Source organism: Jaculus jaculus, chromosome 3 (assembly GCF_020740685.1).
Source record: "Jaculus jaculus isolate mJacJac1 chromosome 3, mJacJac1.mat.Y.cur, whole genome shotgun sequence".
Taxonomy (NCBI): Eukaryota; Metazoa; Chordata; class Mammalia; order Rodentia; family Dipodidae; genus Jaculus; species Jaculus jaculus.
This window is the reverse complement of record NC_059104.1, coordinates 64,136,436-64,148,530: the sequence shown is the minus strand read 5'-3', so window position 1 is coordinate 64,148,530 and position 12,095 is coordinate 64,136,436. Positions and strand designations below refer to the sequence as shown.

The window sequence follows — 12,095 nt, the reverse complement described above, 5'->3', positions numbered from 1 at the left end:
GTTTTTGAAGACTATCTTAAGATTTTTCCAATGACTTCTAGTGAAGGCCTTAGGAAAACTTGTGTTTTTTGTTTCCAAAACACTGTAGGGTTTGGATATATTCCTTTTAATATTCAGTATGCCCATAGCTGGTTAAAACATGTATTTTCCTTCTCCTGGGATGCCTTGGCAATTATTACTGTAAACTGCAGCTTGGGCTTTACATTGGGTCAAGGATTTTTCAGTGTTCCAAAAATATGACTCTGCCAGCATATTTGTGCAGAGTAAGTCACCTTTCTGGTCTGATTTCTGATGGCCATCTATTCTCCATCTCTACTACCTACCCTATTTTTCTGAAAGCTTTGTTAACTTTTCTTTTTAATGCTAACACAAATCTAATATGAAAAGGTGAGAATAAAGAATTCAGTTGAATAAAATAGTTTTGAGTTATAATCATTCTTGTACAGATATGAAGTCAAATTTATAGTACAGAAGTAGGGTCATGGTTTTGAGGCACTGGGAGCAAGGGGAAATGGAGAGTTATTTAAGGGATAATTTCAGGTCTGCAGGGTGAAGTTTGGGAGATATTTCATAAAAGATGCTTGGCCCTGTTGAAGTGGATATTTAAAGATGGTTAAAATGGGAAAATATTTTTGTTCCTGTAATAAAACTAATACATGCACACATAAAAATCAACTAAAATTAGTAGGAAAAAATAGTGGATATTTCCTTGTTTTGTTAGTGTTTCATTCTTCCCAGAATGCAACCTATAGGGAACCATTTTGAAAAAAAATTAAAGTATAACAAGTGCAGTAAAAGGCTGCTTTCTTAGTGCTCACTTCTATGAGACTTACAAACCACAGTGTGTATCCCACCATCACCGTCAAGGGAAAAAAGTGCTCAGTCTTAGAAACCTTCTCTGCCCTGGGCTCTGGCAACTTTGGATCTGTCTTCTATCCCTACAGTTTTGTCATGTGAATGGGATCCTATCTCTATAGCCTTTTGTGTCTGGCTTTTTCTACATCCCATGGCATATTTGAGATTTACTTATGCTGTTACATTGTTATGTGCGTTGGTAGTTCATTTCTTCTTACTACTGAGTAGTAGTATGCCATTGGTTATGTGGACCATTGTTACTTTACTCTTTGCCTTTTCGAGATAGGGTCTAGCCCAGACTGACATGGGATTCACTATGTATTCTCAGGGTGTTGTTGAACACATGGCCAACCTCCTACCTCTGCCTCCTGAGTACTGAGATTAAAGGCATGTGCCATTGTGCCTGGCTTGGGCCATAGTTTGTTCAGCCATTTATCAGTTGGGTTGTTTCCAGTTTGGAATGATTATGATAAAGCCATTCTAAATATTCATGTATAGATTTGGGAGATAACGTGTTTTTATTATTCTGGGATTTCTGGATTTAATGGAAACTGCAGATTATAAGCAACTGTAAAAGAACTGTCTTTCATAAGCTGTCTTACTGTTCTGTGTTCCACAGTTGACCTGGGAGCATTCCAGTTTGCTCTGCCTCATTTGTGCTGGACATTGTAAGGTTTCAGACAGTTTCATGTCTTCTTTTATCCCTTGGATGTGTGTTGTATAATGGTATCTTTTGGCTTAGTGTGCATTTCTATAATGCCTAATGATCAATATATTTGCCTTTGGGATATCTCTGGCAGTAGTGCTTTGGTCAAGTGTTTTGCCCATTTCTTTCATTAGACTGTTCATTTTTCTTGTTTCAGTTCCCAATGTCTTATAGTTCGTACAGTTTGGGATTGTACATTTAGCTGTGACATAGTTGAAGCTACTATTTTCATCTGGTTTGAGGAACAGATGAAGTTGCTGGTTTTTGTTGTTTGATCTTTACTTTTGCAGTGGGGTGTTCCAGCACCATGTATTCACTGCCTTGCCTTTACCTCTCTGTGGAAAAGTAGTGTGTGGGTCTACTGAGACAGCTTCCTTTTCTTTCAGAAATAAACAGATGCTGCTGAACTGTCTTCTGCCCAGCACTGTTTCCAGCCAGAGGTCTGTCTGGGTGGAAACATCTGTTGCTGTATGGCATAATTATATTCTGAGCTACTTCTCAGATTTTCTCCTCATGACTGGCTTTAACTTGACTATGTGCCTTACTGTGGGTTTTTAAAATTTTTATTTTTATCTTTTTGATAACTTCCAAACATGTAGACAATATATCAGGAGCATATAATCCTTTCCCAGCACCTGCGAAATCCCCCCTTCACTGATCTGTCTTCTATTTTTGGCATTCTTATTAAATATGTACTTTATTATATGAACATAGCATGTATTGCATATTGGTCATATTCCCATTGGGTTATACCTTTTTTTTTTTTTAAAGGGGGAAAGGGTTTCAAGATTCCAGGGGAAGTTTTGCCATGGTAGAAGAAACTGGCTCACTTCAGCAGAAAGAGAGAGAGAAGGAGAGTGGGAGAAAACAAAATCAACAACTAGCAAGCACAAAGAGCCAGAGCTCACAGCTGTTCTCCATACACCTAGTAGGGCTGTCTTCACTGACTATGGTTTTCTTCGGGATTTTCTTACCTTGGGGTTTGCTTAGATTCTTACATGAGTGAGTTATTGTTATAATAAAATTTGGGGGAAAGTGCCATAATTTCTTAAAAGAGTTTTCTCTCTGTGTTCTACTCCTGAGGGATCTCACTGTACATATATGTGGTTTCTTGAAATTGCCCCAATTCAGTGATCCTTGCCTCCTCCTCTCTTTTGTTCCTCCAGCTCTTTCCCTGTGTGTCCTGAACAGTCTCTGTGGACTTGATCTCCAGAACTCTGCCTGTCTGCGCAGCTGCACTCCTCCTGTCCAGCGAGTTTCCTTCTCGATATACTTTTCATTTTAATGAACTTAATCTCCATTTTCTTTGTACTTTTCATACCTGTCTTCAGTATTCTTATATTTTGCCTACCTTTTGAACATATGAAACATAATTATAATAGTTTTTTTGGGGGGGAGTTCAAGGTAGGGTCTCACTCTAGCCCAGGCTGACCTGGAATTCACTATGTATAGCCCCAGGCTGGCCTGAAACTCAGAGCAATCCCTCTCACTGCCTTCCTAGTGCTGAGTTTAAAGGTGTGTACCACTATGCCCAGTTTAGAATGTTTTAATATCCTTGTCTACAAATCCCATCCCCTTCGCCACATGTGTAACATTTATATTGATTGGCTCCTCATCATGAGTAATATCCCCCTGCTATTTGTTCATAAGTCTGGTACTCTTTATTTTAGGCAGACATTGTGAGTTGTTGGATATTAGAGGTTTTATTTTATTAAATATCCTTGAGTTCCGTGTTGAGACAAAATTTACTTAGGAGTAGCTTGGTACTTTCAAGGCTTTCATTCTGTCTAGAACCGATGTCCGCCATATTTGGCAATATTCTTGCAAGTGTTTGTTGCATGCTTACAAGATCCTCTGACTCAGGCTTGTAGAAGCTAAGTGAAAAGGCCTTGTGGTAGTGAGTGAGAAATCGCCTCCTGTGATTTCTGAAAATTGTTCTGCCTGCCACTTTGGTTTATTTTCGGCTTTAGCCTTGGATAGTTTCATTTGACACATGTCTGATTAAATACTCAATATGCCTGTTAGTATCTGTATACCTCTTTTACTAACGTGTTTCCATTTTCAAAATCCAAGCAATAAATGTACATACCTAAAGAACATTTTCCCTTTCACCCATAAATCTGTTCCTCAAATTCAGCTACTTTTAATGCTTATTTCATCCTTACATATTTATCCTTGTTGGTTTGTGCTTTTTCTGTTTTAAAAATGTTTTATTTATTTATGACAGAGAGTAAGTGAGAGTAAGGGAAGATGGACATGCCTCTTTCCAAATGCATGTACCCTTTTGTGCATCTGCCTTTACGTTGGTACTGGGGAATTGAACCCAGTCCACAGGAGTTATAAGCCAAAGCCTTTAATCACTTAGCCATCTCTCCAACCCTATATTTTTGTCATTTCAAGTTTAGGTATTATATGATCAAATTTTAGTAGGTTGCACTGTAACTCTTTTTAGCTATTTCTACTGCACAGTTGTTCTTCCTGCTACCTTCCCAATAAAGTTGATGTGTAAAATAAATCTGAAACTATGGCCATGTAAATTAGCTTTTAAAAGTATTATTTATTTGCAAGCAGAGACAGAACCAGAGTGGATGCACTAGGGCCTCTAGCCACTGCAAACAAACTCCAGATGCATGCACCACATTGTACTATCTTGCTTGAGGAATAGAGCCTGGGTTATGAGGCTTTGCAGACAAGTGCCTTGACTGCTAAGTCATTTTTCCAGCCCTAAAATAGCTGTGTGTGTGTGTGTGTGTGTGTGTGTGTGTGTGTGTGTGTGTGTAATCACCTTTGAATTTATCAGTGGTCCATGAGATCTGTCACCACACTACCAGCATCTGCCCTGCTCCCAAGAATTGCAGCTAACAAAACCTTTTTCCTCAGACTTTTAAAGACTTTTTCTCCATTGTTTTCTGGCAGCATTAAAACCATTCTGTATGTAAGATGATGATTGCTGGGTTTGTAACCAGATTTCCCCATCTGCGAGCCCTTATCTTTGGGAGGGTCATGGTGATGTGCTTTGGTGTAGGACTTTATTTATAATCATCTCATTTCATCTGAGATGTGTGCCTTGCATGTTCTACAACAGTTCTTAAAAGATGTCTTTGATAATTCCCTTCACTCTGCTCTTGTCTTTGGAACTCATCCTGTTTGGATGTTGGCTTTCTTATATTCATTCTTTCAGTCTATCTTTTATCTTATAATCCTATCTCTTGGGAGGAATATTTTCAGCTTTCTCTTTCAACCTGAAATATGGTTAGATTCCACCACTTTCTCTTCTGCTGACATATTTCTTGTTTTGACAGCATGAGGAGGAACCAGTGCTAAAGCTACGTTTGCTGCTTATGTCAGTGATTTTTCTGCATGTATTTCAATTTATTTTAGATTTTTTTTGGTACTTTTATTTATTTTAAGAGTGACAGAGAGAGCAAGAAAGAGGCAGATAGAGAGAGACAGTGGGTGAGCCAGGGCCTCCAGCCACTTCAAACGAACTCCAGATGCATGTGCCCCTTGTGCATCTGGCTAACGTGGGTCCTGGGGAATTGAGCCTTGAAACCCGGTCCCTAGGCTTCACAGGCAAGCAATTAACCACTAAGCCATCTCTCCAGCCCTGTTTTAGATATTTTTTAATTGACAGATAAAACTATCTGTACTCATTGCATAATATGGTTTTCAAATACACACACATACACACGGTACTTTATGGAATGGTTAAACTAGCTAATTAACAGATGCATTATTTCATATGGTTGACATTGCTTTGTGACAAGAACACTTTGCATTTTTAGATTTTCTAGACGTGAGACCATGTGGCACATGGCGTATTTGACTTAATATCCCCTGGTTTTACCCATATTGTAGCAAATGATAGGATTCATTTTTATGGCTGGATAGGATTTTATCATGTAACTATGTACAGGGTGACATGCCTTGCCTGCTTCCTTGGCTGTCCCTTTAGATTTATAAGGAGGGTGGATGGAAGAGATAGACATTGTTTTAGGAGAGTGGTAGGCCTCTACCTGTACCAACTTGCCTACATCACATCATCTCAGAAACACACAGGTTTTTCCTGTCCACCTGTTCTCTTATGTCCCCACACCGGAACCCGAGGTGCAGAGGTGTTTGATGTGGAACCCTTGCAGAAAGGTTTTCAGGCCCACAGTAGTAGCAGAACAGCACAAGGTGAGATGCCTGGGCTTCTCTCCGTGTTTCAGATGACCTAGCCCAAAGGCCTGGTCTCTGTCAGAACACAGTGGTCATAACTTGCAAGGTCTGTACCTTTAGGCAGGGGTGGGGTGCTCCCCTGGAGGCTTGTACTTTCTTTGGTGTGTGTGGATGTGGCAGTAGACTCATGATGCTTGATTTGGAAAATGGAGGGAAAATCAGAGGTAAGTCTAGCCCTTTGTCCTTTGGACTTTTCTGGTCCAATGGCTTCAGCCCATGAAGTGTTCTGTATTTCCTTTGTCTTTGTTCTCAAATGTTACCTTCATTTTTCATATACAAATCTACCTTCAGGGGATTCAGCACATTTGTGTTAAACATGAAAACACTGGACTTCTAATCTTTTTTGTTTCATATTCTTTTGGACCTGTAAATTCTCCAGAAGTGTGTGTGTGTGTGGTGTGTGTGTGTGGTGTGTGTGTGTGTGTGTGTGTGTGTGTGTGCACATGCACATATGTACAAGAGAAAGTATTGTAGATAGCCAAGATGTCCTTCAGTAGGGGCATGGACTTAGATAGACAGTAGTGGCTTGTATTTGCTTCTGTTGCTTAATACAGTAGGTAGTCAGATGAAAAGATGAAAAAAGATAATTTATGTCAACAACAATATAAATAAAATTCAGTTATTTTAGTAACCTTTTCAAATTCTAGCTGGGCATTTTAAATCCGTTTTGTCATATGACCTCAAAGAGTATGTTTCTTTTTCTTAGCTCCTTTGCATAGCTTAAGTAGGATATTTCTTTAATACCATTTCCTGTGGAGTTGGTATTCAGGTGGCCTATGTAAGTGGACAGTTTGTTGTGCAGAAATTGTAAGTATTCTAAGTAATGATCTTGTCAGTGGTCACAGACATGGGCACCACATGCCTGTTTGCATAAATTATTCTCATTTTTAAGCTTCACTTACTCTGTCTCCTTTAACTGAAAATCAGTGCCTTCAAGAACTCTGTATTGTTCATAAACTAAAAATATGCTAACAATACATTTTTATTCAGAAGTAAAGCATTACATGAAACTTTAAAAGGAATATTATTTTGTACATTTAGTCACAGTGAAGTTTTTATAAGGAAAGTCAATCCTGCTCTTCATGGATTGTTTTAGACAACGTCCAAAACCAAATGATCCCTGTTATCCTTGAGTCAACTTCTAAGATTCAGGAATGGAAAACACTTCCTTTGGAAAAGCATGTGAACGTGTGTGTATGTAGAATATGTATCTATGTGTTGTGGTCAGATTTTATGTTGGAATTGTGATGATAACAACTTGCCTGAGAATTTGTAGCTTTTTGTGTTTATATCATTATGCCCATTAGAGGGCAGTATTGTAGAACTTAAAATTTCCTCAAATTACTGCACTGTTTCTATCTTGGAATCATCAAACTTTTGGCCTTAGATTTATTGCATATTAAATTATAGCGTTCACTGATACACCTTTGAAAATATGTAAATTATTAAGATAATTTCGTCACAGGGTAAGCCACTTTGCCTAGGTCTTGTCAGCGAGCAGGGTGAGGTGGTAGTGAGCCCTCAGCACTGTTCAACCACCACCAGATTCTCCTGAAGGTTTAACCTTTAAGGAATTGTGTGCTTGTGAAAATGTCCTTGACTACTTCTACCCCTCTGATGTAATTACACTCAGAATTGAGTCTTAGAAGTACTGACTTCCAAAGACCTTCTTTTGCCTTAGGAACTGGCTGAAAATAGATCTATTCAGGATTCAACCTAAGGGTTGACTTTTGTAGCTATAAATGGAAGGAGGCATAATTATTGGTGCCGTCAGGGGGATGCGAATGTTAAGGCTTACAGCTCTGGGGACATTTTGAAGACAATTATTTGTATTTCATCTAGTGGGATACTTAGACTCCATTTTTTAATATGCTTAGCAAATCAAATGTAATTTTCCCTAAATTCATTAGCATTATAAAAGTGTTCCTGCAGGAAGGTTTTTGCTCGTAAAAGTAAAGCCGTCCATGAAATCCTCCTTTTACCTCCGCCGCTGAGAACCTGATAATTGAAATCGAGACTCTGGCGCTGCTCCGCAGCCTTAGGTGGTGGGACTGAGCATGCCCAGTAGCGCCCGGGTTCTGGCTGCCACTCGGAAGCTCCGCGGGGACGGGCGCTCCGCTCGCTCGGCTCGGCGCGGGGCTCGGCGCGGCTCCGGGAGACGGGGTCTGACTCCTAGAAACGTAAGCACGTGCGTGCGGGCTTGCGGGAGCCCATGGCGTTCCGGGCGTTGCGCACAGCCCGCGCCCAGCCCCCCGCGGCCCACCCGAGGCGGGCGGGAGCGGCGGAGGCCGAGCCGCCGAGCGAGCCCGCGGGAGGAGGGGGAGGGAGGCGGGGCGCCCATGGCGCTGACCAATCGGCGCCGCTGCTCCCGCCTATATGTTGCTCGGGCCGGAGCCCTAGTCTAGAGCCTGCGAGCCGAGCCGGCTTCCCAACCGAGACGCGCCGCCGCTGGGATCTACTCTTGCTCCCTGGCAGCAGAAGGCTAGCCGGTTTTATCTGGCTCAGACAGGGCTGCTGGGGCTCCCTCTGCTTTTTTTTTTTTTTTTCCACGAGGGTGTTTTTGGCTGCAATTGCATGAAATCCCAATGGTGTAGACCAGTGGCGATGGATCTAGGAGTTTACCAACTGAGACATTTTTCTATTTCTTTCTTGTCATCTTTGCTGGGAACTGAAAACGCTTCTGTGAGACTTGACAATAGGTAAATGTCAGCTTGGATAGTTTCTGGACATTCACTCCTTGTAGTAATGCAGGTAACGGATAGCCGGGCGAATTCCTTTGTCCATAGCCGAGAGGTGACTGTGACATACTGCTTTTTGAAATATTCAAAATCTTCATGGATCTGGCCAGAGAACAAGCTTTTCCACATTATGTAATTTATCCCTTTGTGGCTCATAAAAATAAGGAAATGCTTGAATATTCGTTAGTGGAAGAATAGCTAGTATTTTCTGGAGTATGGTGCATTTTGTATCATTAAAGCATAGTCAACATACCACCAAGCTTGGAGACTTATCCTTATCTTGGATGTGTGAAATAAATTCCATTAATTCATGATCTTTTTTTTTTTTTTTATCTTTTCCAGTTCCTCTGGTGCAAGTGTGGTAGCTATCGACAACAAAATCGAACAAGCTATGGTATGTACTGATTAGAAATTAACAGCGAGAGCCCAGCACAGAAAGCGAGTTGTCTTGGGTGGAACTAGTACATCCCTTGGGTTCAGATGCTGGGGCTTGCTCGCCACACATGCAGAGATGCCGGCGCTGCTGGCTGGCTGCGCCCGCATGGAGACGCCGCATACTGCCTCCGCCTCGCCTCGCCTCTGCTGGAGGGAGCAGGGGCCCTGAGCCTCTAAGTGGTTTTCTCTCCTGGGCAGATTCACACAATGTCGCGATTCTTTGGGGTGTCCCTGTTTGGTAGGGAGGCACTGCCCCATCCTCTCCTCTGGGTTCTGGGTGCATGTTAGAGATGGAGCTTTACCGGGGATCCTGAGATTTCAGCAGGGAGCGGAGGAGGGAGGCAGGCCGAAGCCGTGGGGAGCCGGGACCGGCGAGCTGCGCAGGCACGTAACCAGCTCCCCAGTCGATCCCAACGGTGCGAGCTACTACTGCACAATCAAGGAAAATCAGAGAAAAGTTTTGTTTTCTCAGCCTGCGCCTGCATTTCTCCTATTTTTTTTTATTTCCGCCTTGGTCGTTCTTTGTTATTGGAGCAGCGCCTGTGGCTCTTCTCACGGGATTCTCTGCCCACTGTTGCTAGGCAAACTCTGAACCTTTAATTCAGAGCTATAAATAACTCGGGCTCCCATTGGCTACGACGTTTGCCCAGGTTTCTGTGATGTCAGCTTAATCACGAAAGGCGGGGGAGTAGGGGTGGAGGGAAGAAAATGCGGCAACATGCTCGTAGGAACTGGCTGCAGCCGGTGCGGAGGGAGGGAGGGAAGGAGGGAGGAGCTCCAGCGGGACCTGGAGGCGGGGAAGCGGCCACTGGGCTGCAGGTCTGGATGGCCGGGCAGTCAGGCTCCAGGACCCCAGGGCCCGCGCGGAGAAGACCCAGTGCGGCTTGCTGTCTGCAGTAGGAAACCCGATTCCACATCACTGGTTAATGTCTGCTGAGAAAGTATAGACCTTGAGAAAGCTTGATCCCTTATGCATTAAACTTCAATATTGTACTGTCATGGTTATATGCTGACTTCCCCAAGTGTGGTTTAATGCTCTTAGAAAGCAGAGTAGAAATGTTTAGGAAGAACTACACACAGTGATGCTTTTATGGATTCAGAGTCCAGGAAATAAGTTAAAACTGTCTTTTCCTCTTCCTTTCAGGATCTGGTGAAAAGCCATTTGATGTATGCCGTTAGAGAGGAAGTGGAGGTTCTGAAAGAGCAAATCAAAGAACTAATAGAGAAAAACTCCCAGCTGGAGCAGGAAAACAATCTCTTGAAGACACTGGCCAGTCCAGAGCAGCTTGCCCAGTTCCAGGCCCAGCTGCAGACTGGCTCCCCGCCTGCCACCACGCAGCCACAGGGGACCACACAGCCCCCTGCCCAGCCAGCGTCCCAGGGCTCAGGATCAACCGCATAGCCTCCTATGCCCCGCAGAACTGGCTGCTGCTTTCTGAACTGAACAGACAAGAAGATGTGCTAGAGAGAGACCACCTCCACAGTCGCGAAGCCACCCATTTCATTGCTAGCTGCAAAAGAGACGTGAGACTGACACATGCCATTATCTCTTTTTTCCAGTATTAAACACTCATATGCTTTTGGCTTGAAAAAATTATTAGTTGGGTGAATTAAAGGTTAACCAGAGAACTAGCATGGATGGATCCTGTGCAACTTGACAGACATCTGAGGAATGGTTTAGTGGATGCTGAGGAGCCGTGTGCCTTTCCATCCCTTCCCTGCCACTTACTGCTTCCCAGAGTTCGCTCTCCTGCTTGCCTGCGTGGGGCCAGGAAGCGCTGGGGCTCCTCCTGGACTTTGCTCTCCTCTCCTTCCTGGTGAGGAAATGAGAGGCCAGAGACAAGACTGAAATGAGGGGGGGACGGGACACAGTCATTATACAAATGACAGTTGTCACCAAAGCTCATAAAACATAATAGTACTGTCCCTCTTTTCTGAGACAGCTGATAATAGAAAACTGTTGTTGACAACGGTGATAGGTAGCTGGGACCTAGGCGATCTTACATGAAGGTTGTTGTGCTTAGTGTATATTTGTGTATGTAGTGTAACTATTTTGTACAGTAGAGGACCATAACTACTGTTTAGGTTGTACAGATTGAAATTTAGATGTCTCATTGGCTGTTTGAAGAGGTGTGGAGTGTCTTTTATATAGAAATCTACATAAAAATTGCTCCATGACAAAAGCCACACCTGAAGAAATTTTAAGAATTTGGCACCATTAGTCACTTTGTGTAATCTGAAATCTAGCTGCTGAATCTTGAAGTAAATTCCTGTTCATTGAAGTCTTTTGATTGAGCTGGTTGAATACTTTGAAAAATGATCAGTTCTGCTAAGAAAATGGACTTCCCAGTAGGTGTTTTTGCATATTACCTGTATAGTAGTTATATATGCATACGTTTCTGTGCATGTTCTCTACACAGTTGTGTCGCTGTATTTAACTGTTGTACTTGTCAACTTTCAATAAAGCATATAAAATGTTGATAAACAAGTGTTTCCACATTACAGTATGCACGTAATTAGTCATTTCCATAAGTACTTCCTGATAAAAGTTTAAGCAGTTTTGCTGGTAAGATCCTATAAAGGAGTTGAAGGATTGGGCAAAGTAATGGTGGCAGTGATGTGAGCATAGATGATAGAGAAAATCCACATAGTTTTTTTGGGCTGAGAGGAGATGGTAGAGAAGCTTGGTTCTACTGCATGACATGGGCAAGTTCCATCCCCTGTGTGCTAGCTAGCAAGACTGACTGAAAGAAAGATTATTTGGTTCCCTATGGTTTTAAATCCTGAGTCCATAAAGATGTTAATCTTGGGTGCTTAGTTAGCTGAGAGGGGGAATGACCTTTCTCTGTAGTCCCAAGTAGGAGTGAAAGATGAAAGTGAAAGAAACTCACTCCTACTTAACTCTGTCATCTTGGAACCGGACATCTTTCCTAAGGTCATTTCTAGCACCTGGGAGAGGTGTTTTTTCCAAACAAAAAACACCATTCTGGGGGTTGGATATACTTGGCTTGAGGTTGGAGGTTATGGAATCTATCCCAGTTCTATAAAATGTATCAAAATAAAAATTCTGGAGTCCTAAAGTAATGGGGTAAAGTGGTGTCAGTGAGTGAGTGAACAGGATTACCTCAGCTTTGTAATCT

At 42.4% G+C, this 12,095-nt stretch overlaps 1 protein-coding gene across 4 annotated transcripts in view; it reads left to right on the top strand.

Moving 5' to 3' along the window:
* The window catches only part of Tsc22d1 (TSC22 domain family member 1), a 102,818-nt gene extending 91,378 nt beyond the window's left edge, over positions 1-11,440 (top strand). For 2 of the 4 annotated variants that reach the window (XM_045146448.1, XM_004665860.3), the window contains 2 exons: positions 8,863-8,914; positions 10,100-11,440. In XM_045146448.1, coding sequence (XP_045002383.1) covers positions 8,863-8,914; positions 10,100-10,357 — 310 coding nt within the window. In that variant the 3' untranslated portion in view covers positions 10,358-11,440. Of the gene's footprint in view, positions 1-7,938; positions 7,963-8,226; positions 8,482-8,862; positions 8,915-10,099 lie in introns of those variants that run through there. The other 2 variants (XM_045146451.1, XM_004665861.2) reach the window with 2 other exon arrangements.
* Positions 11,441-12,095: the final 655 nt, after the last annotated feature.